Source organism: Callithrix jacchus, chromosome 7 (genome assembly GCF_049354715.1).
Source record: "Callithrix jacchus isolate 240 chromosome 7, calJac240_pri, whole genome shotgun sequence".
Classification (NCBI taxonomy): Eukaryota; Metazoa; Chordata; class Mammalia; order Primates; family Cebidae; genus Callithrix; species Callithrix jacchus.
In genome coordinates, this window is record NC_133508.1 from 25,105,314 (window position 1) to 25,133,025 (window position 27,712).

Genomic DNA, 27,712 nt, shown 5'->3' on the forward strand with positions numbered 1-27,712 from the left:
CTGGGCAACAGAGCAAGACTCTGTCTCAAACAAAAAAGAAATAAATAAATAAAAGAGAAAACCAGTTTCACATGAAGGATAATATTCACATAACTATCTATCGTTTCCTTATTTAAGAATCAACATGGAAATCTCCCTGAATTCCCTTCTCCCCTCAAAAAAAAGATAGTGCAGCCTGATAGCAAGCCAACAGCAATGACAAAAACACGTGGGCAGTATTTACAACAAAACAAGGTGTAAAGGCATCCCTATGAACCCCAAAACAGACATGAGTAGAGGCAAATCACTAAAAACAACTGTAAGTTGTGCATAGCCTCAGCATGTAGAAAGGGGCAAAGAGAAACATCTGAGCATGTGACCAAACAGAAGAAACCCTAGCATCAAGGTTTGAACAGTAATCCCCCTGAAAGGGTATGTCCACCTAGAATGTGTGGGCATGGCCTTATTTTAATAAAGAGGGCCGGGCTCAATGGCTCACACCTGTAATCCCAGCGCTCTGAAATACAGAGGCGGGTGGATCACCTGAGGTTCGGAGTTCAAGACCAGCCTGATCAAGATGGAGAAATTCCGTCTCTACTAAAAAATACAAAATTAGCGAGCTGTGGTGGCACATGCCTGTAGTCCCAGCTACTCGAGAGGCTGAGGCAGGATAATCACTTGAACCCAGGAAGTGAAGATTGCCATGAGCCAAGATCGTGCAATTGCACTCCAGCCTGGGCAACAAGAGTAAAACTCCATCTCAAAAAAAAAAACAAAAACGAAAAAGAAAAAAAGAAAAAGCCTCTTCGCAGACGTAATTAAGTTAAGGACATTGACTTTTTTTTTTTTGAGACAGCATTTCACTCACCCAGGCTGGAGTGCAGTGGCTCCGTCCGGGCTCACTGCAACCTCTGCCACTTGGATTCAAGCGATTATCATGCCTCAGGCTCCCAAGCAGCTGGAATTACAGGCACACACCACCCATACCCAGCTAATATTTTGTATTTTTAGCAGAGATATGGTTTTGCCATGTTGACCAAGGTGGTCTCAAATTCTGGAGCTCAAGTTATCTGCCTGCCTCCGCTCCCCATAGTGCAGGTATTACAGGCATGAGCCAAGTTAAGGATCTTGAGAATTACCTAAATCCAATGACATAAGACCTTACAAGAGAAAGGCAGAGGGAGACTTGGGCAAGAAGTAGAGAAGACCATGTATAGACAGGCAGAGACTGGAGCTATGTTACCACAAAATCGCATAAGATCTATACAGTGGTCCTTCAACATCCATGGGAGATTGGTTCCAAGATCTCCTGTAGATACCAAAAACCATGCATGCTCACATTCCTAGTATAAAATGAAGTAATATTTGCATATCACCTAACACACATCCTGCAGTAGATCATCTCTAAATTACTTACAATACCTAATACAATGTGAATACCACATAAATGGTTGTTATGCTGTAGTTTAGGACATAATGACAGGAAAGAGAAGTCTGTACTTGCTCAGCACAGACACAATTTTTTTGCCCGAAGATTTTTGATCCACAGTTAGTTAAATCCACAATGTGCAACCCCATGGATTCAGGGGGCTGTTTATACAATCTATGGACAGAGAAAGTTGTCTATGATATATGATTAAATAAAATTTAAAAAAAAAAAAACAGTAAACAATTTCCTAAAATGATCTGAGTAACAATCTGATTTAAACGGGATGCCCAGAGCCTTTCCTTCCCGTCATATCCACTAGCACATAATGTTTCCGGAAGCCAATATGCAGAACCCAGAAAAGAATGGTCTCACTGATCAGGCTTATACAAGTTCTTTTAAATATACAATCTATATTTATTAGGAAAATACAAGGTATTACAGACGTATAAATAACTCAAGGTTAAAAAGAAAAATGGTGCCTATTAATCCCCAAGATCATAATAGCTATGCCATATCCAGAAGAAATGTCTAAATATAATCATAAATCCAGCTTTGTATCTACTGATATTTAAGGACGCTCTACATTGTGAGTAAGAAGAAAATCAGGACATATACTTTTAAGAATATAAATCTTCTCAATATATTAATGATTAGTGCAATGAACAAAAAAATAGAAGTAAAGAGGGTGTCTTCCTTAGGTTGTATGAAGGGCAAAGAAGTTGTAGGATTATAAACCGTTCTGCATACATAGCTCTACTCCTGACTATGCCAGAGCTCTCTTCAGAACAGAGATAAGCAACAGGGGGAAAAGGCAGTGAGTAACCAATTCTGAATCAAAAAATATGCCCAATATCAAATAGAAAACTCAACAGCAGCTAGTTACCAGGGAAAAGTAAATAAAGTGTTTAACTTCCCTGCTTTTTTTTTTTTACAATAATAAACAGTTTTTGGCCTGGCGCGGTGGCTCAAGCCTGTAATCCCAGCACTTTGGGAGGCCGAGGCGGGTGGATCACGAGGTCAAAAGATCGAGACCATCCAGGTCAACATGGTGAAACTCCATCTCTACTAAAAATACAAAAAATTAGCTGAGCATGGTGGCGCATGCCTGTAATCCCAGCTACTCAGGAGGCTGAGGCAGGAGAATTGCCTGAACCCAGGAGGTAGAGGTTGCAGTGAGCCGAGATTGCGCCATTGCACTCCAGCCTGGATGACAAAAGTGAAAACTCCGTCTCAAAAAAAAAAAAATAATAATAATAATAACAATAATAATAAACAGTTTTTTCTGATCTGTCTACTTTCCCCAAAATAGATGAATATTCAGAAATATCAAATTTGGGTTCTCAATCTATTCTTTTATTCACAAATCTACACAGTGGAAATTCTTGCACATTAAATGGATAACTAGAAGAGGACTTAGAAAACATTTCCATCACATCAAATTTCTTTTTCTTTTTAAGAGGTAGGGGTCTCCCTATTTTGTCCAGGCTGGTCTCAAACTCCTGGGCTCAAGCACTCCTCCCACCTCAACCTCCCAAAATGCTGGGATAACAGGCGTGAACCACCATGCCCGACCCACATCAGGTTTCTTAACCCTATAGTACAGGATATCCATTTGACTTTCGGATTATTTGAGAAGCACAAAATCCCATTATCCAGATTATATTGTGAAATAAACTATTTGCATAACGCAATTTTATGAGAATATGGCAACTTAAACCATAAAACTATTTTGGTGAAAGCAATCCAAAATTGAGTTTTTTGTATTAGATATCTTTCTACCTCAAACCAGAGACTATATGGAAGGCTTATAATATTTTAACACATTTAATTACTTACAGTCAATTAAAATTAGATAAAATAGTAGGACAATCTTTAAGTCCAATAACCTTTCGTTTTAGTAATCTAATCACATCAACCAGCCAGAAAAACAAGTGCCTACCATATGGTCTTTCTGTAACAGAAAATAGTTGCATTGAATAACAGCATCTGTGCATCTTATCAACGCTAGCATTGCCCATACTTAAATCAGCATATTGTTAACTATAATAAGATGGCAGGACCCTTCACAAAGGAAAGAACAAAAGAAACTGAGACTTATTTTTGTGCTAGATTACTTGACCTGGTAGTAACTAAAGAAATGAAGAACATCAAGGCACAATAAACTTCATAAAATGCTTAACTTTGAAGAAATGAATACAAAGGAACACTCACAATTTATGAAGAAATTCTTCAGATCTGGGTACTCACTTTGCCGATGGCTCTTATCTAGTGATAGGCCCCTCGATACATTCAAACCTAGGCTTCTGCTGAAATGCCACTTAATGATACCTGCTGCTGCTACTGCCACCATTCTCAATTCTAACAGGTTTTTTTTTACCTTTAACCCTAACTTGCAGCATAAAGCTTCTGGCATGGAACAGTATTCTGACACAAATTCAAGTATATAAAGAAACACACAATTAAAATTAAATAACAGAATTATATACCATACTATAATTAGCCTAGAATGAATCCTATGCCTCCAATGAAGAAACAGGCTTTTAAAAAATTGTATTTTGCTACTCGGGAGGCTGAGGCAGGAGAATTGCCTGAACCCAGGAGGCGGAGGTTGCAGTGAGCCGAGATCGCGCCATTGCACTCCAGCCTGGGTAACAAGAGCGAAACTCCGTCTCAAAAAAAAAAAAAAAAAAAATTGTATTTTAAGTATTGTTTTGAACAGTGCGTATACTTTTTAAGTGTTGTTTTAAGCAGCGTAGATTTTCTACAAATCAAATTTTCACGTAAGACAGATAACACAGTATCTTTTTTTTTTTTTTTTTTTGGAGACCGAGTCTCACTCTGTCACCAGGCACCAGGCTGGAGTGCAGTGGCACAATCTAGGCTCACTGCAACCTCCGCCTCCTGGGTTCAAGCAATTCTCCTGCCTCAGCCTCCCGAGTAGCTGGGATTACAGGCTCACACCACCACACCCAGCTAATTTTTGTATTTTTAGTAGAGACGGAGTTTCACCATGTTAGCCAGGCTGGTCTTGATCTCTTGACCTGGTGATCCGCCTGCCTCGGCCTCCCAAAGTGCTGGGATTACAGGCTTGAGCCACCACACCCAGCCCATAGTATCTATTTTTAAAGTCTATATAGTATTCTTTTGTTGTTTTGGTAATAAAAAGAGAAAATGTAAAAACAATATAATCCTCATATTATCCTCATCATTCAGAATTAACAACTGTTAACATTTTGTCACAGTCAATGTTTGTAATCTTTTTTTTAACTGGTTATGAAATATTTAGGACATGAAAAAATAAAAACATGTAGTAAGAAACATTCATATACTAGCCATTTGTTTTAAGAAATAAAACGTCATCCATACAGATTATCTTTTTATTTTCTCTTATCGACCAGTCTGATTGCGCTTTTGCTAGTCTTAATTATTATGATCTCATCTCTTAGTGGAAATTGTTTCAGACATTTGTACTACACATTGTCTTGGTTACTGTTACTTGGTTACCAGCTTCCCAAAGGTAAAAAAGGTACAAAGAAAAAAAGGCACCAAAAATTTTAACAGCAGAAATGGAATAGAATTTAAGGTGGGCAGGAAGTCTAAGGAAGAACATACTTCACACTGTACATATTTTGTATAAAGTGAAATAAGTATTCAGCTGGGCACAGTGGCTCACACTTGTAATTCCAGCACTTTGGGAGGCTGAGGTGGGCAGATCACTTTGCCATCAGGAGCTCAAGACCAGCCTGGGCAACATGACAAAACCCCATCTCTACTAAAAATGCAAAAATTAACCAGGCGTGCTAGTGCACACCTGTAATCCCAACTATTCAGGAGGATGAAGCAGGAGAATTGCTTGAACTTGGGAAACAGAGGTTATAGTGAGCAGAGATTGCACCTCTGCACTCCAGCCTGGGCAGCAAAGCAAGGCTCTATCTCAAAAAGAAAATAAAGTATGAATTCACATTCTACATGTCCAAATGCAAGCTCAATAACATTTTGGAATTTTTCTAAGTCTTCATTTATTCATTCAAAAAAAAATTTATTGAGAACCTATTACGTGGTAGGTACTCTTCTAGGCACAAGAAATACAATGCGAACAAAACAAACTGCACTCTTAATGCCTGCATTCTAGATATATTACCTGTCTCAAATAAAAAAGCAAAATCTAATGCATAGGCATGCCAGGTGGAGACTATGTGACAGGGAGATAAAGGAAAGAAGGAAGGCAGGGCATGGCAAAGGGAGCAGGGGAGGGGCATTTAATTAAGGGAGTGGTTGGCAAAGCTTCACTCAAAAGGTGACCTCTAAGCAAAAGCCCGAAGGAGCCAAGGAAGCAAGTTGTGCAGAGACCGGGGTGGGGAAGAGTGTTCTAAGAGGAGGGTTCAGCGAGTGGGAAGGCTCTGGGGACTCCCATGTTTTTGTGCACGCAGAAAAGCAAGAGACCAGAAATGGCTAGCACAGAGTAGGAGGGAAGAGGCACAGGAGGTGTGCTCAGGAACGGGGGAGGACCAATTCTACAGGCCTTTGCAGGTCACTGCAAGAACTTTGGCCTTCAGAGAAAGGAGAAGCCATTTGAGTAATCTGAGCAAAGGAATGACACAATTTGATTTATAAACTGTCCTGATTACTGTGTGGAGAACAGACTTCAGGCCGGCAAGGACTGAAGTGGAGAAATCAGTCAACCGAATCCACATGTCATGTATGAGAAAAAAGAGAGATATCAAACATCACTCCAAGATGCCTGGCGTGGAAGGGTGGGATTGCTACTACTTAAGATGAGGAAGACTGGAAGCAGCAGACTTGAGAAGGTGGACTAGGGGAATGGAGGCGGAGTCAGGACTGTGATTTTAGACATACCTATTTACTATCCAAATGGAGATTCTAGGCAGTCACATCAGTTGGATATAGAAATTTGAATTTGAGAGAGAGCGGGGCAGGTCAGCAGTAGATGTACACATAAAGAAATATATATCTTTATAAGTAGGGGTGTGTGTGTGTGTGTGTGTGTGTGTGTGTGTGTCAATCACCTGCATATACATGACATTTAAAACCATGAAACAGTATTGGGAGAAGAAAAGAGGGTTAAGCCAGCCTTGAGGTGCAAGGTTTAGCAGATCAGGATGTTGAGGAAACTTAAGAGACAAAAGGAGGTGACAACGAGGAAGAAGATAATTAAGAGAGTACAATGTCCTGGAATCTAAATGAACACTGAGTAAAATGTAAAGCCTTTCCTGCATATTCATTTATTCACTCAAAAAAATATCACTGGCCACTTACTATGTGTCAGTCACTGTGGAAACAAACATGGTCCCTGCTCTTATGGGGACTGCAATCCAAAGGAGACATAGATAAACTTGTAACTGGTATTCCTGAAAGCACAGGGTGTTTTGAGAGAATACACTAGGGGCAACTCAAACAGTCTTGCAGGGTCAGGGAGGGCTTTCCTGAGGAAGCAGTATTGAAGAAAAGACCAGAATTATGAGTAAAAATCAGCCATGGAGTGGAGAAAGGAGGAGCAGGGGAGAGTGGAGGGAAGGGTGGAAGAAAGGGTATAAAGGGAGTTCAATCTAGGAAGAACAAAAAGACATAACAGGTGAGACAGAAGGGCAGGCCAAATCACTGAAGTGTGAACTTTATTTCAGAGGAAATAGGAAGACAGAAAACTGTCTTACAGGAGGTAATGGAATGATCAGCTGGAGTGCAGTAGCGCGATTTCAGCTCACTGCAACCTCTGCCTCTTGAGTTCAAGGATTCTCATACTTCAACCTCACAAACAGCCGGGACTACAGGTGTGCACCACCACACCCGGCTAATTTTTGTCTTTTTAGTAGAGACAGGGTTTCACCATGTTGCTCAGGCTGGTCTCGAACTCCTGACCTCAGGTGATCTGCCCATCAGGAAGATCATTCTGATTATGGTAGGACAGAGCTGTGGAAGAGGACAAGGTTAGGTTATTGGGACACTCCACAGGGAGTCTATTTTTATGGTTCATCAGAGAAGACAGTGCTGACGTGAACTCGGGTGGGAGTAGTGGGTATTGAGAATGTGGACTCCACAAGACTTTGCATATGAGGAATGACAAGTCACAAGAGTCAAGGATGCTGACCTAGTTTTTCACTTGGACCAATAAATAGATGGTAGAGCTCCTCACTGAAAGAAGGCATACAGGAAGAGGGAAGGTCAGTGGTGGGGTGAAATCTGATGAGTTTGCAATGCCTGGGGAATATTCCCCTAAAGTGTTCGGTAAATAGGCAACTGGCTGAAAAGGTCTAGAGGTCAATCATAAAGCCTGAGACAGAGGTGTAGATAGGTAGTCACCAGCACATAGGAAAGTGCAAAATAAAACCCAGGGAGTGAAAAAGAGAATAAAGGAATGGAAAGGGCTCCGCTCTGGATAAAACCAACAATGGGGACAAGAAGAACAAAAACCCTACAAAAGAGGCAGATGGAGAAGATAGAAAGGAAGGGAGGAGAAGAGGGAGAGCCTGAGATGGAACCAGGAAGTCTGGGATAAAAGCAAAAGCAAACTGTCCAGCATTCCAGAAGGAAGAGTCAACGCATGGATTCATACAAACTTGTACCTAGAAAAATGTCTTATCATATGGTTTAGACTATTCCGAAATCAACCAACAAGTGTATTCCATCAGCATAATACATTTCAATTATGGATAATCTTAGCCCAGGTGAAGAAGCAAAACAAAGTTCATTTGCATTAGCAAAAAGTTTAATAGTAAACAGTGAAAGGGTCAAAAATCCTATTACTGGACAATAGTATGGACTACAGATAAAAAGTGAAATAAATTATAGAAATGGGGAAAAAATCATTGGTTTAGAAAGCTGAGGGAAAGTTACCTCTTCTTTGGCTAAAAAAAAAAAAGTTAATCCTTGAAAGATGAAGCTATATGGATGATATAAAAAGGCGTGATAATATCACAGAGGATTCAACAGAAGAATCTATATAAAGTGATTTTTGTGTCCAAAGTTCTCAAGGATATTGGTGTCAGAGGACTTCACAGACACACACACTCCCCAAAAATCACTTAAGAGGTTCAGACTGAGTGAAATCAAGTTTTAAAAATACACCTTGAGATGTATAAAGTACATCAATTCATGTGACTACAATCTGGACCATCCCTAAGTGTATAATGCCAAGACATATTCTACTGAACTGTTCTAATATCTTATTTGAAGAGAACTGTTTATTTGTTTTGAACCTTCCCATATATCCTGTGGTGGCAAGGCCTAAATGTATTCTTACATCAACACAATTAAATTGTAATGCTTCAGATGAACAAGAAATCTCTGACTGTTTTACAACAAAGCACAGGGCCTTAATCAGAGATCGTGGAGTTGGCTAATTAGATAAAGCATGAAACAGAGACTCCTCTTAATTCACTACATTGATTTCTTCTGTCTTACAAAGTTAGGTTTTCTTGCCTGACAGCATTACTATTAAGATATGCATCTCATCTCTTTGTTAAAAACGCAATAATAAGTGTATTATTCAAACACATTATTGATTCTAAAAATTTTTAAAGAATAATAGTACCATTGTAGAATGTAGTGCTTCTAATAAAATTGAGGACAAAAATTAAGTGCAGTCTTCAAAAACCTAAATATCAACCCAAAGTATTTCACTGGCAACTATCAGAAGCAACAATCAGCGATAAAAACATGTCACAACTAAACACAGGCAATAATTACACAAGTTCTCTTCACTCCCAACCCTGAGTTTTTAAAATGTTTTATGAGGACAGCATGTAGCCCCTTTATTTCCACTTCCACATAGAATCTAAGCAAAATATCTGTTCTTTAGAAAGTCAAATAATACTGTAGTTTAATAGCAAACCTAAGTATTGTGTATATATTTCATATGAGCAAAACAGCGATGATATTGTGTTTTCTTCATTCCCAAACCAGAAACAATATATCCATGCCAGCAGTAAGGTCCAAATGAAAACAAATTTCATAGCGTTAAAAAATACATAACTGTCACTGTTAATAAAAGCCAAGTGTGCAACAAACTGGAAACACTGCTTGCTGGCCAAGGACAAGATGTGTCTAAATTCTTGGTTTCAGGGCATCTCTTAAATGACCCCCCCCCCCAAAAAAAATTAAATAACATTAGTTCTTGCAAATAGAATGCAAATACAATGCTAATTAAAGTGTTCACAAGACAATGTCAAACAAGGCTTCAGGACTACAATACGTATTATTATGTAACTGCAATACACATTAAGCAATCACCAGGTTGCAGGTAGTCCTTCCAAAAGGAGTTATTATGGTTTACCGTGATCAGAGGATTGTGGTGCTCTACTTAATCATGCTTTTCCCTGCAAGCAGGTGTTTACAGGTGTCAAAAAGTAAAACACTGATTCTAAATGTAAACCTATAGTTCTGCCCAAGAAATTGTACAGTAATAGCACACTGTACCTCACAGCGTTTTCTGCGTAAACTTTCTAATTCAGCATGAAGCTGCATGAAGCAAGTTTCACTGCATGCTTTATGAACCAAAATTCAACTTCTGATTCACTTTTACTAACATGCCAAAACTCACACACCCAGAACCAGACCTTGTTTCAAGGACTGTGAAGGTAAAATTTAACACGCGGTGCAAAAGAAAATGAGATAGTGAATGAAGATGCATTTGGGTACGTTATTACCTAAAGTAATCCTCAACCCTTCAATGAAAACACAGGCATATCAAAAGTAAAATTTAAAGGATAACAATATTCAGTCCATTTAAAGAACAAACTACAGAAACTGCCAATAATTAACATAGTATATTCATAATAGAAGTAAACTCCAAATACTTCAATCTCCAAACACAAGGAAGAAAAAAAAGGGGTACAGCCAACAGGGGATATGGGTGTCATGAATCAATGTATTTTCTATGATTTCTGCTCTGCCTGCTCAAAAACTTTCAGGAAGGGTGAAGTAAAATCTCTGGGCCCTTGGAAAGATGGTAGATGCTACCCTAACCAGCAACGCAACCCACCTGACACCTTAGAGCAGCTCACAGAACTTCAGAGCGGTGAAAGGAGGGTATAAATGAGAGAACAGTAAAGATTTTTCCGGGAGTTGGAATTAAGACTCTTCAAGGTCGTTTTCCAAGGCTGTGCTTCAGCTGTTCACGGAAAAACACTTCTTTTTCTACCCAAATTAGAGATCCGCAGCAACAGCAGCCAGGACCCGCCTCCCACCTCGGTACCAAAGAAAGACAAAGTTCCAGGTGCAAAACCATACTAGCCGCCCTCTCTGCACCTAGGAGGGCAAATCCTGGACACAGACACACAAAACGCTCAAAGCCACCCCCAACCAGCTCTATTCCAAATATCTTGGAAGGAGACTGAAAGACAACGGATACAGAGGTGCCCATTCTCAGGCTTGTAGTATCCACAGCCACGGAGATGGGAGAATTCCTGGTTCCGAGAAGGGGTGACCAAGATGAGGACATTCCAAAATGCGGGACATGTTCTTGCAAAAGAATCAAGGGGGTCCCTGGAAACAGACGAGGCCTGGCTTCACCTCGCTACTGGCTAAGCTGGGGCGCTCCCACCAAACAGCTCAAAGCCCTGGTGAGGCCCGGTGGCCGGTGACCCCTAACTTTCAGTACGCTGAAGACCGCCCTGCCCGCCACGGACGCTGGCTCCGCGCTTACCTCGCAAGCCTTGAGCTTGTCACCATCTCCCTCAGGCAGACCAGTCCGACGCGTGGCCATCATTTCATTTCAAATGACAAAGAAGGGACAAATCCTTTGGAGTCCACATTGGAGGTGGGGGGAAATGCCACCACACACCCGAAGAAGAATTCTGCAGCAGGGCTCCGAGGAGGGGCAGGGCTGGTGACACAGACAATGTGCCAGGGAATGAAGGTTTTCCGGAAGCGCCTTCAAATGCCTTGCTGATTTCTCGTGACTTCAACTGACTTCGCCTTCTTCTTCCATTTCTGGAGACTTAAAAACAAAGGCGACAGGTCTTCTTAGCAACCAGTGTCGAGGCCAATGGCAGAAAGCGGTCCCCTTCTTCCCAGTGCTACTCCTGAGTCCTGGAAAAGTCCGAATGGGTCGTGAAGGCTCGAGTGTCAGCTCCCAAAGAGATCCTAGAAAAAGGAGAAGTTAAAGGGCGTGAACTTTCTCCAGGCGCCTATCACTGTCTTGCCCACATGTCCACACAAAATTCGCGTTTCCTCCCGTGCAAGCAAACAAACAAAAAATTACAGTAAACAAACAAAAAGCCTATAAATCCGAGCGGGCGTTAAAAAAGAGAAACCTCAGAAATGTCCAGCGGTTGCGTCAAACACACCTGGCTATTTTGCAGCCTTCAAGAAAAAACGTTCCCCGTTCAAGTGCATTTTAATTCATGTCTTTCCTGGGCAGAGCAGAGGGGTGTATATGCTCCTTTCTGCATCACCCAGACAGGGACACTTCGGGGAAGTTTTCTCCCCCAAGAGGCTGAAATGGGATCACTTTTCGAGCCCCCTCCTCGCTCCTCTCGGCTCCCCAAAAACGCAAGCACAAAGCCAGCCTGGCTGGGGCCGGCGTGGGCTCGACGGCGTCTCCGGGTGACTCGGGCGCCGCCCCTCCACCCCTCCGCCCCGGCCGGCGTCCCCGAGGAGGCCGCTGTTTTCCTTGGCCCGCGGCGGGGCTGGGTGGGGACGGCAGGGGACGGCCGGGGAGGCGTGCGCGGCCGCGGGTGGGACGCGGGCGCCACTCCCGCTCCGGGGCATGATTCCGGAGCTACACCCGAGCAACTGTGAAGTCGCGGCTGCTGCCCCAACTACAACTCAACACCGTTTCCTATGCCCTGTGGCCACCTAGGGGGAAAAAAAACGAGGAAAAAGCAAACCACCACCCACCTCCCCACGATTCCCCCGCCCCTTCCTGAGGCGGGTCGGGGACCGGGAGCTCCCGGGGAAAGCGGCCCCAATAAGGACTTTCTCAAAGGTGCAGAGAGTCCCGGGACGAGACAAAACAGGGGGCCTTACCCTTCCCGACCGCTCGGGCCGGGCGGCCGAGGCGCGGCAGCGAGCTGGAGCGGGGACGCGGGCCGGGCGCCGGGCCCGGCCGGGACGCGCTAGGCCGCAGGCTCGGTTAATATTCATGAGCGGCCCCCGGGCGCCCCTCCTCCACGGCCGGCCGGCCGGACCCCAGCGCCGGCCGGCGGCCTTTGTGCCCTTTCCTCCGCCCCGCCGCCCGCCCTCGCTCCGCACACGCGGGCGCGCCCCTCCGCCCCCGCCGGGCGCCCGCCACGGGCTCCCTCCGGCCCCGAGCCAGCGCCCGGCCGGGTGGCCTGAGGTGGCGGGAAGGGAGGAAGCCCGCGGCAAGCCGGGCGCTCCACTGCCCGGGAGCGGGGCGCCCTCCCGGCTGAGACGGAACAGAAACCAGACACGCACCAGAGGAAGCGGGACGAGTGGATCCGCACGGGGCTGGCCGGCTCCAGGACAGCGCGCCCCGCCCGCCCAGCGCGAGTCGGACCCCGCAGGAGGACGATCCCGCGCTGCCCGCCGCCGCCGCCGCCGCCGCCGCCGCGCTCCGAGGCCGCCGCCCCCGGCCGGCCGCTCCCAGGCACCGCCGCGACCTGCCCCGGCCGGCCCCGGGCTCTCGGCCGCCGCGGGAGGGCGTGGGGCGGGGCGGCGGCCGCCGGACTCTCCCCTCGCCTGGCCGGGCCGGGCCGGGGCCCCGCTCCGGCGCCCGCGAACGCCAAGTGACAGAAGCGCCTCGCTCCGCGACCGCGCGGAGCTGTTTCCCGGGGGCGGATTTCTCGCTTCTTCCTCCCTGGATCCACCTCCTCCCACTCCACCTCCTTCCCCTCCCCTCCCCAGGGGAGGCTCTGGGGCTGAATATTTTCTGTCTTGAATAACACCGGCCCGGGGAACCGACGCTGGAGAAGGGGGATTAGCCAGGGCCTGGAGGGGGGTGCCCGCCTGCCCCCTCCCCGTGCGTCGCGGGACCTACAAGCCCTCGCCCCTCCTCAGCACCCCAAAACCAGGCACACACAACCCTCCCCGCTCCTTCAGACTCCCGAGCGCTGAGTGGCAGCGGCCAAGGATGGGCTTGCTCCCGCTGAAGGGAGACCTGGTGGTCGGCGTCAGGGTGGAGAGGGGGACAAGCCTATAAGAGCGACATTTGCAGACTCGAGGGATCAAAGGTCCTAGACCGCGGGACAGAGCTTGGTGAATCGTGCCCCCCACGTTTTTAACAGCGGGAAGGCAATGAAGCTGTAACGAGACGTGGGACTTCCAGAATAAGGGAGTGTCCCCTCACGCCCCACAGCAAAATCTCTTCCCGCGGTGGGAAAGGGGAGTTAGCGAAACGTTGCTCTTTCGGTTCTTTCCCTTGCATAAATTCTGCAGAGCGGCTGAGCAAATTTGGCGCGGCTAGCGGAACTGTGGAGAGGCGGCTGCGCTTCTCTGTCCGCCACACTCCAGGTCACAGAGGCTCCACAGCCCCAGAACAACCGCCACCCTCCCCACTCGGCTCCCGGGCCTTGTCACAGACCCAGGGCAGCTCGCTCCGCCCCGCCGCGCCTCACAACATCTCCCGCTGCAAATTGCCCAATCGGGAGACGCGATGAGAGAACTGGAGCCAATCAGGGGCCGGTAAATCAGGCTGCCCTCCGCCCTCTTCCCCGCCCCCGGGCGAAGGCCACCGCCCCCTCGGCCTCCCCTTCCCATCCCGCCCAGCTCCGGGGAGGTGGCTCCCCGACTCCAAGCCTCGCGGGGCTGGAGGGGAGTTGCTCGCGGTCGGCGGCAGCATTTGTCACCTTGTCACCCGCATCCTCGCCCCCTTCCGTACACACTCCCCTCCCCTCCTCAGTGCTCCTGCTGGTGCTGTTGAGGGTCATTTTTATCCTCACTTCGGTGGGGGACTGCCAGCTATTGTGTCTGATCAGCTGCCACCACCGTCCAGAGGGAAAAAAAGAGGAACAAAACCTAGTAGCTGTAGAGTCCGCTTACCTTTTCCTTCTTCCTTACTACACTCTCCCCTGTAGACTTAAAGACACCCCATTCTCCTCCCACGCCCGCCCACCACCTGAGGTCCTGTCTCTTTTTGGGGGACAGGGTAGCGGGGACAAAAACTCCCCTCAGCTGGAGTACCTGCGCCTTAGTTTTTACATCTTCCTTAGAGTGGAAGGTGCCACACCATATCTACAACTAAATCCTCTGCTTCAATTCGAGGAAAGACGTTGACGAGGTAATTTTTATATGGCCGTGAAATTTGCATGTTCTTGACAGCCCCACACCAAACAAGTCAGCTAATAATCAAGAAAAGAAACAGAATAAAACACAAGGAGGGACTGCCAGTCAGTTGGTAATTTACTGAATAACCCACTGGTTACAGCGGTATCCAGTGCGAGATTCTATTGAGTAAATTAACAAGAAATGAATGGAAATTCAAGGTTCAAGTAGCTCACCGCTAGTGAGCTATGTCTAGAAAGGAAAAACAATTTACAGCACAAAACAACTCCTTACACTTGCAAATGTGCATGCATGGCATAAACGAAGAACCTAACAGCTGAGGATATCTGAGTTAAAATTTTTGCACTAGAAATTTTTGTAAATGCTGATTATGAAAAAGGTTTTTCAGTTTAATAAAAGAGTAAAATATGGGCCATGAAAGGAGAAGGAAAACACATTTTAAGAATTATGGAAAAATAATCTAGAGAGGCAATATTTCTATAAGAGGTAATAAGATGTAAGGATCAAGATTACAATCCAACTCTATCATTTACCCCATAACTTAGGGCAAATTATCCCTTATGTGTCTAAGTACTAGAGCTATCAAATTAACTGCCACCTGCTAGGTATTCCTCTAAAGGCTTTACTCACAACATAATGACATAGGTGGATGGTGAAGCAAGGATTCAAGCCCAGGGGATCTGGCTTCAGAGTCTTTTCTTTTATTCACACTATACTAAACTGGGTGCAGTGGCTCACGCCTGTAATCCCAGTGCTTTGGGAGGCTGAGATGAAAGGATCACTTGAGTCCAAGAGTTTGAGACCAGCATGGGCAACATAGGAAGACCCATCTCTACAAACAAAAAGTTAACTGGGCATGGTGGCATGAGCCTGTAGTCCCAGCTACTCGGGAGGCTGTGAGGCAGGAGCATGGCTTGAGCCCAGGAGTTCAAGGCTGCAGTGAGCCATGTTCAAGTGTGGCACTCCAGCTGAGCCAGACTGTGTCTTAAAAAAAAAAAAAAAAAAAGATACAACAACACTATACTACCTCTTAATTTGGGTTTTTAATATTAACAACTAACACTTAACTATGTGTTAATTATTGTGGTCTTTGAGTGCCAATTTAACTCTATTCCTGGGACAAATATAATTTTGATGTTCCAAAATTTGGAACTGTTTGTAAGAAGTGCTGTAAGTTACTATCTTAGGTATCTTAAGTATATTAGGCTATCTGGACGAAGAAATGCAAAAGGCACTTAGCTAAGACTTAGAAAACCTTTGTCTAGGGCTTCTACTGGGCCTCTGAGTTGTAACAGCACCTTCCCCATCTTGCTGGACTGTTGTGAAAATCAAATGAGATAACAGATGTGAAGACACTTAAGGCCAGGTGCGGTGGCTTATGCCTGTAATCTCAGCACTGTGGCAGGCCCAGGCAGGAAGACCACTTGAGCCCACAAATTCCAGAAGCCTGGTAAACATAATGGGACCCTATCTCTATAAAAAAAAAATTAAAAATTAGGTGTGGTGGCCAATGCCTGTGGTCCCAGCTACTCAGGAGGCTCAGGTGGGAGGATAACTTGATCCTAGGAGGTCAAGGCTGCAGTGAGTTCTGTTCACGCCAGCGCACTCCAGCCTGGGCAACAGAAGAAGCTTTTAAAATGTAAAAAACATTATTTCAATTAAAATATTATTATGGGCTGAGTGCAGTGGCTCACATCTGTAATCCCAGCACTTTGGGAGGCCAAGGCAGGTTGGATCACTTGAGGAGTTCGAGACCAACTTGGGCAACATGGTGAAAGACTGCCTCTACTAAAAATACAAAAATTAGCCTGGTGTGATGGCGCGAGCCTATAATCTCAGCTGCTTGAGAGGCTGAGGCATGAGAATTGCTTGCACCTGTGAGGCAGAGGTTGCAGTGAGCCAAGACTGCACCACTGCACTCCAGCCTGGGCAACAGAGTGAGACTCAGTCTCAAAAAAGAAAATATTATTATGAAGTAGAAGTTTACTATTTCGCCAACAGGAATCCTACTGTTTATAACATTTTATTGACACTCTTTAGGAATATATGAATCCAGTTACAAATTAGGTCTATTCCTTTCTGAAGCCATGAACAAGAATATTTAATATGGGCTCTCATTTGGATTTTTTTTTTTAACAGGATCTCACTCTGGTGCCAGGCTGGAGTGCAGTGGCACAGTCTCAGCTCACTGCAACCTCTGCCCTCCAGGCTCAAGGGATTCTTGCGCCTCAGCTTCCTGAGTAGCTGGAACTACAGGCACACACCACCACGCCTGGCTAATTTTTCTTTTTTTTTTTTCCCGCCCCCTGTAGATACAGGGTTTCACCACATTGCCCAGACTGGTCTCAAACAACTGAGGCCTCGGCCTCTCAAAGTGCTGCGTTTACAGGCACGAGCCACTGTGCCTGGTCATCATTTGGATGCTTTCTGATCAGACCAAAATATGGGTGTGGCACCCCTAGGCATCTGGAAAGAGGAGGCCCACAGCCAGTCTTTCTCCATTCCAAAGGCCAATTGGCGTAACTGATGGAAGGTGGAAGTCTTTGGAATTCTCTTTAGCAGCCTGTCCTGGACACTGCCCACCAGAGGGAAGGCAAGAGAAAGGAAAGGGGGCCAAACTTAGTCCTGCGGCTCCCTGTTAGCAGTTCCGGTCAGAGATTTGGTGAAACAATACGTTTTGGGTCATTGTAAAAGAAAGATTGAAACTAACTGGTTGCTATCTTGCTAGTTTTCTTTATCCCGGAATATCGTGCATAAACAACAGCTATCAGTAATTCTTGCTTTGTTTGCTTCGAAAGGCTATTTTCCTCCTTCGAGTATAGCTAATAAATGTGTGCGTTTCCTATAAACAAACTTCTTAGACTATCCTTTGAAATAGCCTCTGAAATTACTATAGCTATATTAATAAAAATACAAGACAGCCTTATACACTAACAATTAGGCAAGACATTTTTGAAGATGGGAACTATATCCTCAAAAGGCAAGTTTTGACTTTGCTGATGACATAAGATTGTTTTGGTGAACCATTATCAAGGGAAAAAAATGTCCAAGCCAGAAATAGAGTCAAAGTATCCCTGTCCCTGGTGTGTAAGTTCATTCTGTGATCATCTATGAATGATTTCTACTTTGAATATGTTAACAGAAGCTGCCAATTCTGAGAAGCACCAGTGTTTGCTAGTGAATTCCACAAATGAAATTTGTAATTTGGGTTGAAGCATTTGCAAAACTATACTAAGACCAATGGCCCTCCGAAGAGTAAGGGGTTTTTCTGTTGGTTTTAGGAAAATACTGTGGATTTTATGTCTTATTCATGCATTACCAAAAAGACATATTACCTACTAATATTTCTTTGAAAAAGCAAAATACTTTTTTTTTTTTTTTGAGACAGTCTCACTTTGTCACCCAGACTGGAGGACAGTGGTGTGACCTTGGCTCGCTGCAACCTCTGCCTCCTGAGTTCAAGCGATTCTAGTGCCTCAGCCTCCACAGTTAGCTGGGAATACAGGCATGTGCCACCACGCCCAGCTAATTTTTGTATCTTTTAGTAGAGTCAGAATTTTACCATGTTGGCCAGACTGGTCTCGAACTCCTGACCTCAGGTGATCCACCCATCCTGGCCTCCCAAAGTGCTGGGATTACAGGCATGAGCCACCATACCCGGACAAAAAAGCAAAAGATTTTCATGTTGAACTGAATAGCTACAGAAGTCCCACCACACTTGCAAGGCATATAACTATTGTAACTGAGAGAAGAGAATGATTCTCCACAATCAACAATTTCTAGGATTCTTCCTTTGTCGCTTTTAAACAAATAATGTAAATGATTTACTAATTTAACGTTCCGCATTGCTAAATATACATCTTATTATTTCTCTACACATGATTACTATTTTTAATTATTAATTTCTAGAAGGTAATGATATTATTTAATTCATTATATACGATACCTAATAAAATGCCACACATAAATATTCTTGAATAATTTTTCTGCCTTCAATTATGGTCATCTTTTCCTCCTCTGGACTAGAGTACTTGTGTTTATCTTGGTTTTTTTGTTTCTTTCTTTGTTTTTTGCCATTACTTGATCATAAGCAATCTTCTTTTGTTACATGTATTGTTACATGTAACAAAATGTACATTTTGTTACATTTATTATAGGAAAAAAATAACATCTTATTTAGCTAAATATTATCTTTTTTAACTAGATTATGAACTTCTTTAGAGGAAATTCCTGGAGCTTTTGGTTTTTTTGAGACGGAGTTTGTCTCTTGTGGCCCACGCTGGAGTACAGTGGCGCCATCTAGGCTCACTACAACCTCCACCTCCCAGGTACAAGCAATTATCCTGCCTCAGTCTCCCGACTGGCTGGGATTACAAACTTGTGCTACCACACCTGGCCAATTTTGTATTTTTAGTTGAGATGGGGTTTCTCCTTGTTGGTCAGGCTGGTCTCAAACTCCCTACCTCAGGTGATCCACCCACCTCAGCCTCCCAAAGTGCTGGGATTACAGGCCTGAGCCACTGAGCCAGGCCTCCTGGAACTTTTACTACTTTCCCATCCCCGTAATACCTACCACATCTTTACACATAGAAATTACCACAGAATTATTCAGGAAATTAGAGATGTTTGGGTGACTATTACTGATAAATATTTATACCTCAAGAAATTCCTGGTTAACCAATAATGGTCCAGGTCTCAGAAAGATATATGTGTAGGCCTATGTGAATATGCCTAAAACAAAGAGTGTAAATTACAAGAGGTGTCCACAAAGAGAACACTTGGTGTGGGTCTCAACTTTCAGAAATGACACACTTTATCTCCTTATCTAAACTTCTCTAGCCAAGCACAGTGGCTCACACCTGTAATCCCAGCACTTTGGGAGGCCCAGGTGGGCGGTTCACTTGAGATCCAAAGGTCGAGACCAGCCTGGCCAACATGGTGAAACCCGATCTCTACTAAAAATACAGAAATTAGCCGGGCATGGTTGCACATGCCTGTAATCCCAGCTACTCAGGAGGCTGAGACAGGAGAGTCGTTTGAACCCAAGAGGTGGGATCCTGCCCCGTCAACAGAGTGAGACTCCATCTCAATAAATCAATCAATAAATTTTACCATCCATGATTTAGCTGATTTTTGGCCATAAGGCCATCCTAAAAATTAATATCACTTGCATTTTGGCAGTAACTATAAAATTTCACTCCATAGCTTATTCATAATCATATATCAAAAGTTTTCTTTTAGATCCAAATTATTTAGCATTAGAATTTCCATAATTAAAATTTAGTGGTATGCTAGTCATAGTCATCAACAGTGTTAAGTTTACTTACATGTTTTAAGAAAAAATATGAATTTTAAAAATCCATGTGCAAGTTTTTATTTTATCCTAAGAATCGTGACTTTCATTTATAAGTATTCCAACTTTCCTTAAAAACATGAGACCAGTTTTTAAAATGTTTCCACCCACCCAACTAAATATGAGTTGGAACATTGTGAAAATACCATGCAATCTGGAGAAACCCATATTACAACTGGAGAATTGAAGTATGTTTGTTTCATTTTGGAATAGAAAGCTAAATTCCAATCATTTTAACTAGGAAACTGTGCTAGCAGTTGATTTTTAATATCATAGGCCAAATCCCAAGTAACCAAATCTTTTCATCACAAGAAAATAAAAAGTCCCAGCCTTCCCTTTCATCATCATTGGGCAGAATTAGGAGAGACACCTAAAGGCTTCTCTGTTACTTGATTCAGGAGACTCTGAATGTCTTTCAATATTGCCTAGCACTGTAGATTCCATTCCTCTCTTTCTATAATTGCCTGCATTCCTTTATTTTTCCCCCTCGACCCTCTCCTGCATTCCTTATTAATCCAAAAGTCAACTAACCAAAGTTTCTTCCCTCAGATAGAAAAAGATCGCAGGATAATATGTGGCAATTCACATCTGGGCTTAAGTAGGATAGATGAAGGCTTACATAACTTTTCTCCTCAAAGATTTTTTCAATTATATTTTAATTTTTTTTAAATTGCAACACAAAAAAGGAAAAAAACAAACACTGAAACTATGAAGGGGCCCAGTCTCATACTATACTTTATAAACCCATTCTCATGCCTCCTTCCAACTTTCTTCTGTGGCTCCTCATTGCTTGAATCCAACAAGAATCCTGGGATGCTCAAAGATAATGCATCCACCCTGTTTGTTTTTTTTTTTTTCAATATAAATAGAAATTTTAGATAGCAAATCTTCATCAAAGATGAATGAAAAGTAAATAAGACTGATATAAACATTTTAAATTGTGACATTGGGGAAGAGATGAAATAACGGAATATATTCTAAAAGAAAGAAAAGATACATTATGAAAGAAGATTAACCCCAGTAAACAGAAGAAATATGGAGACAAATGTTTCATGCCCTGAAGAAAATAAAATATATCAAAAATGAAATCACAAGAGAATGAATGAAATATAAAAGATGTTAGAAGGGCTAAGAGAAGGCATTAAGAGGGAAAAATCATACCATTGCAGAGATAATATATGAATTAGAAATACGAAGAAATAAGGAATGTCTGGTCAGGCACAGTGGCTCATGCCTATAATCCCAGAACTTTGGGAGACCCGAGTGGGAAGATCACTTGAGCCCAGAAGTTTAACAGCCTGCACAACACAGCAAGACCTCATCTCTATTTAAAAACAATAAAAATAAGAAATATCTAGCAGAAAATTGTGGGATAAATGATAGTTTTTTTTAAGCACATCAAATAAAAAGGCAAAGGACAGAGATTTAAGTGATTAGACAGGAAATGGAAAATATGGAAGACAACAGAAATCTGATTTAGAGAAATTGATGTCTCTGACAGAATTTAGAACTAATGAAACTAAAAAAATTTTTTTCAAAGATATGCTATGGTAGCCTGCTAAATATTCCCCCATTTATAATGTTCTCCCTTAATGTTCTCTCTTTCTTCTATAATTGCATTATAGAAGGCATTATAGAAGTTAGGCACCTGGTTAACCAGCAGACTTTATTTCCCAGCCGTCCTTCTATCTAGGTGTGTCAAGGTGTGGCCATGACTAAATTCTAGGCAATGAAATGTGGGCAGGAATGACTGTGTGTCACTTTGGAAGCCTTCCCTTAAAGGCTTCAATCTGTGGCTTCCTAGACCTTTCCCCAATTCATAGTCCCTAGAGAGAGGGTTGTCAAGTTTAGCAAATAAAAACGATGAGCACACAGTTGAATTTGAACATCAGATAAACGACAGATAACTTCTTAGTACAAAAAAGCCTGGTTTGAATTGGTGTTTGAAGCAAAAAAAGACAAGAAAAATGTTGCAGGCAATAAACAAATCAGATTTTAGTGTGTGTCTCATTAAAAAAAAAACATACTGTTGGGTTCAGTGGCTTACATCTGTAATCTCAACACTTTGGGAAACCTAGGCATGAGGATTCTTTGAGCCCAGGAATTCAATACCAGCCTGGTCAACATAATTAGACCCATCACTACAAAAAATTTTTTTTAATTACCTGGGCATAGTAGCTAATTTAGCCCAGGCTATTCTTGAATTCCCAGTCTCAAGCAAGCCTCGGACCTTAGTCTCCCAAAGTTCTGGAATTATAGGCATGAGCCACTGCACCCAGCCTTTCAGCTGCTTTTAAATGTGAATGACCACGTGATTCAACTTTTAAGTCACATTATTTATTTTCTTCAAAATGTTTCGTATCAATTAATGTGGCAGAAATATTTTTAGGTGAGTAACAATTTTCCTTTGGGTCACAGATCAGCAAACTTTTTCTGTAAGGGGCCAGATAGAAAACATTTTAGGTTTTGCAGTGCCACATAATCTCCATTGCAACTACTCAAGTCTCCTGTTACAGTGCTGAAACGGGGATCAACAACGTATAAATGAAATGAGTGGCTAAAACTTCATAACAGACGGAAGACTGGATTTGGTGTATATGCCACACTCAACCAACCGCTGCTTTAGGTAATTCGCTTTGATTTCTTGTAAGATTTCTTTTCTTTTTTGAGATGGAGTCTCACTCTGTCACCCACGCTGGAGTGCAGTGGTGTGATCGCAGCTCACTGCAACCTCTGCCTACCGGGTTCAAGCAATTCTCCTGTCTCAGCCTCCTGAGTAGCTGTGACTACAGGCACCCACTACCATGCCTAGCTAATTTTGGTTACTTTTAGTAGAGACAAGTTTTGCCATATTGGTCAGGCTGGTCTCAAATTCCTGACCTCAAGTCATCCACCTGCCTCAGCGTCCCAAAGTGCTGGAATTATAGGTGTGAGCCACCATGCCTGGCCAGATTTCTTTTCTTATACCAAAGTTTAGTAACTTCCAAGTCACTATTCTGTTTTCATAATTCCTGAAACATAGTAAATCCTTTAAAAAAATTTTTTTAATGTTTTTAAGAGAGACAGTGTCTCACTATTTTGGTCAGGCTGGTATTAAACTCCTGAGCTCAAGTGATCTTCCTGCCTGGGATTCCCAAAGTGCCAGGGTTACAGGCATGAGCCACTGCACCTGGCCAATCCTTTTAATCCTTGGAATTGCAAGGAAGTTTTCACATACGGGTTAGAACCAAGGCTAAGCTCTTGTACCAAAAAGATGTTTTAAATACCACAGCACTTGTGTATAGAAGTTGCTACATAGAAAGTTATGTCTTTTTCAGGTAACAGTCCCAAAGCATGCTCTTTAGGCCTGCTGCAATGGCTTGGTTGTCTTCCACAGGTGGTTTTCATCTCTTGGTCCAAGGCAGATGCTCCAGTAGGGTTCTCAGATAAAATGTAGGATACCCAATTCAACTTGAATTTTAGATAAACGACACATAAATTTCGTAGTTATTTTTGAGACAGGGTTTTGCTCTGTTGCCCAGGCGGGAGTACAGTGGTGCCGTCATGGCTCATTGCAGTCTTGACCTCCTAGGCTCAATTGATCCTCCCACCTGAGCCTCCTGAGTAGGAGGAAACAAAGACAAGCACTACCATGCCTAACTAGTATTTTTTTATTTTTTTGTGGAGACAGGGTCTTGATATGTTGCCCAAGCTGGTCGTATGTTATTTAATCTGCCTAAAATAGTGTTTGAGAGACCAAATAATTAGAAACAAAATGAAGAAAACAAGCTCCCATCTATCAGAAGATATATGCAACTGATATAACCCACCAAGGATTCACAACCTGAGCCTCCAGAAACCAATAAATAAAATAGAAAAGATAAATAGGCGATTTATGAAAGAGAAAATATATGTTTTCACTAAACATATAAAAGATGCTCAGTATCACTGAAATCAGGTTAATGCAAATTAAAATGATAGTGAGACCAATCTCAAACCCATCAAACTGGCAAAAATCAATCTGATAGCAGCAAGTACTTAACTGTTGATAAAAACAGAAGCACTTCAGGTAAGAAATATAAAACCAGCAATCCCAGCTACTCAGGAGGCTGAGGCAGGAGAATTGCCTGAACCCAGGAGGCGGAGGTTGCAGTGAGCCAAGATCGCACCATTGCACTCCAGCCTGGGTAACGAGCGAAACTCCATCTCAAAAAAAAAAAAAAGAAAGAAAGAAAGAAAAAGAAATATAAAACCAGTAAGCAGGCCGGGCCTGGTGGCTCAGGCCTGTAATCCCAGCACTTCAGGAGGCTGAGGTCGGCAGATCAGCTGAGTCAGGAGTCAGACTAGCCTGGCCAACATGGTGAAACCTCGTTTCTACTAAAAATACAAAAATTAGTGGGGCTTGGTGGTGGTCACCTGTAATCCCAGCTACTTGGGAGGCTGAGGCAGGAGAATCGCTTGAACCTCAGAGGGGGAGGTTGCAGTGAGCCAAGATCGCACCACTGCACTCCAGCCTGAGTGACACAGCAAGACTCTGTATCAAAACAAAACCAGTCAATGGCAACTCAAGTTGCTCAAGCCCCAGATCCTGGATTATATGCAAAATTGGAAATGACTAGCTCCACCTCAAAATTCAAGAGGTCTCATATTAAAGACACCCTAATCTGCCCTTTCCACATTAAGTAGCAATTCTGGTCGTACTGTTGCACCAGACCATGAACTTCAAAACAGGCTTGACCCTGTTTTCTCTCCCACCCTGCATCCCCACATCAGTCAACTCTGTCAGCTCCACCATCATATTATATCCAGAATCTGATCACCTCCACTGCGATCACCCAAGTCCAAGTGAAGTCCTTGATCCCCTGGATGAGATGTCAACCTTCAGCTGGTCTTCTGCCCTGTCTTTACTAGTGTCTTCTCTCAACACAGGAACCAGCCCAACCCTTTTAGAACCTAAATCAGGTCTTGTCTCTTCTTTGCTTAAAACTCTCTGGTGGCTTCCTATTTCACTCAGATAACAAGCCAAAATCTTTAGAGTAGTTTACTTTATCCTACTGATCCACCTCCAGGCTATACCAATCAGCTTAAGGTTCCTCAAACACCCAGGCTTGCCCCCACCACACTTGTCACTCACCTATTGTTTGCACCTGTTATTCCCCAAGGCTAGACTATGCTTCTCCCTGCCAGATATCCACTCTCCTCATGTGATTCAGGCTTTTGCTCTAACAGGTTTTCCCTAATCATCCTACTTAAAATAGCACCATAGTCACCTACCTCACTCCACCCCACCCAAATTACTCTCTCTCTCCACCTCCACTCATACCTTCTTTAATGTGTCAAAAAGCACTTATTGCCACCTATTGTTTAATATTTTATTTATTGCCTATCTTCTCAGCCTAGAATGTAAATTTCAGGACAGGAAACAAGTCTGTTTTATTTATTGCTATATTCCTAGTGCCTAGAACAAATCCTGGCATATACTAGACAACCCATAGACTATAAATTGAAGAAGTTGGACACAGAGGCTCCTGCCTGTAATTCCAGAGCTTTGGAAGACCCAGATGGGACAATCACTAGAGCCCAGGAGTTCCAGGCTGCTGTCAGCTATGATTGCATGGATGCACTCCAACCAGGGTGATAGAGCAACACCCTATCTCAGAAAAGAAAGATGAAATAAAGAGAGAAAGAAAGAAAGAATGAAAGAGAGAAAGAGAGAGACAGAGAGAAAGAAAGGGGAAGGAAGGAAGGAAGGAAGGAAGGAAGGAAGGAAGGAAGGAAGGAAGGAAGGAAGGAAAAGAAAGAAAGAATAAAGTACAATAAACCCAAAGGCCTCCTGGGAGATGGAAAATTTTTTTCCAGATCTTTAATTTTTACACAATTTAAATGTTTCTGGGGCATAAATAAAGAAATTTCCCCAAATCCTTTAAAGCATGAATGATAAATATGTGATAGAAATGACCAGGCATGGTGGTTTACACCTGTAATCTCAGCTCATGCCTGTAATCCCAGCACTCTGGGAGGCTAAGAAGGGACTACTGCTTGAGGCCAGGAGTTCAAGATAAATCCTATTAAAAAAAACAAAACCAACCAGGAGACAATTTCACATGTGAATAATTTTTTAATTCCAATTAAAATGCTATTATTAACCTCAATATTTAAATGTACTCTGATGCAAATAATATATTAAATGTACTCTGGTGCAAAATGTACGTTTGCACCAACCGAATAGTACCAATATGTTATTATTATTATTGTCATTATTATTTTGGAGATGGAGTCTTGCTCTGTCACCCACACTGGAGTGCTGTGACCTGATCTCAGTTCACTGCAACCTCTGCCTTTTGGTTTCAAGCAATTCTCCTGCCTCAGCTTCCAGAGTAGCTCTGTCTCCCAGGCTAGAATGCAGTGGCAAAATCTTGACTCAATGCAACCTCTGCCTCCCGGGTCCAAGCAGTTCAGTTCTCTGCCTCAGCCTCTCGAGTAGCTGGGATTACAGGTGCCTGCCACCACACCCAGCTAATTTTTGTGTTTTTAGTGGAGACCCTTTGGTTTTGCTGTTGTTGCCCAAGCTAGAGTGCAATGGCATGATCTTGGCTCACTGCAACCTCTGCTGCCCGGGTTCAAGCAATTTTCCTGTCTCAGACTCCTAAATAGCTGGGATTATGGCATGCACCACCACCACTACCACCCCCCCACCCCGTGCACCCCCTCCCCCGCTAATTTTTGTATTTTTCTGTAGAGATGGGGTTTAACCATATTGGTCAGGATGGTCTCAAACTCCTAACCTCAAATGATCCACTCACCTTGGCCTCCCAAAGTGTTGGGATCACAGGCATGAGCCACTGCACCTGGCCTGTAATTCTCTTTTCATGGGACAAAGTCTTGCTGTGTCACCCAGGCTGGAGTACAGTGGCATGATCATAGCTCATGGCAGCCTTCAATTCCTGGGCTCAGGGGATCTTCCTACTTCAGCCTCCTAAGATGCTGGGACTACAGGTACATGCCATCACACCTGGCTTTTTTTTTTTTTTTTTGAGACAGGGTCTCATTCTATCACTCAGGCTGGAGTGCAGTGCCACAATCTCTGCTCACTGCAACTTCCGCTTCCCAGGCTCAAGCAATCCTCTCACCTCAGCCTCCTGAGTAATTGGAACTATAGGCAAGTGTCACCATGCCCAGCTAATTTTTGTGTGTTTTTTTTTTTTTTTGTAGAGATGGGGTTTTGCCATGTTGCCCTGGCTGGTCTTGAATTCCCAAGCTCAAGCAATCTGCCCACCTTGGCCTCCCAAATTGCTGGGATTACAGGTATGAGCCAGCATGCCTGGCCTAATTTTTTAATTTTTTGTGAAGATGAGGGTCTTGGTGTGTTGCCCAGGCTGGTCTTGAACTCCTGGTTTCAAGTGATTCTCCTACCTTAGCCTCCCAAAGTTCTGGTATTACAGGCATGAGCCAGAGTCTGGCTGTAATTCTCTTTAGTTACTTGCATGACTTCAGCAAACCTCATGTACTCAGATGGAGTGTTTTGGAAAAGGACTGGGCAGTAAGTGGAAATTTGGCCTTCCCTAATCACCCCTCCACCTAGCATGGCCATAGAACCTTATGTTAAGGAAGGTCAGTAGGACAAGGTTTTCAGACTGGGCACAATGGCTCACACCTGTAATCCCAGTGATTTGAGCGGCCAAGGCGGGTGGATCACTTGAGGTCAGGAATTCAAGACCAGCCTGGCCAACATGGTGAAACCCCATCTCTACTAAAAATATAAAAATTAGCCG

General features: G+C 43.5%; 2 protein-coding genes across 8 annotated transcripts in view; both read right to left on the reverse strand.

Annotated features, from left to right (window-relative positions):
* Positions 1-11,500, reverse strand: part of ARHGAP21 (Rho GTPase activating protein 21) — a 128,656-nt gene extending 117,156 nt beyond the window's left edge. For all 7 annotated transcript variants that reach the window (XR_013519590.1, XM_078329607.1, XM_035306963.3 and 4 more), the window contains exon 1: positions 11,070-11,500. Coding sequence is in view for 2 of the 7 variants with exons in the window: in XM_035306960.3 (XP_035162851.1) it covers positions 11,070-11,132 (63 nt within the window). In the remaining 5 variants the exon portion in view is untranslated. The remainder of the gene's footprint in view (positions 1-11,069) is intronic.
* LOC144577183 (uncharacterized) lies at positions 11,370-14,253 on the reverse strand. Its single transcript, XM_078333089.1, has 4 exons — positions 14,059-14,253; positions 13,429-13,627; positions 12,803-13,379; positions 11,370-11,509 (listed from the first exon to the last, which is right to left on the reverse strand). The coding sequence occupies exons 1-4, from the start codon at positions 14,251-14,253 to the stop codon at positions 11,443-11,445; spliced, it is 1,038 nt and encodes a 345-aa protein (XP_078189215.1). The 3' UTR covers positions 11,370-11,442.
* Positions 14,254-27,712: the final 13,459 nt, after the last annotated feature.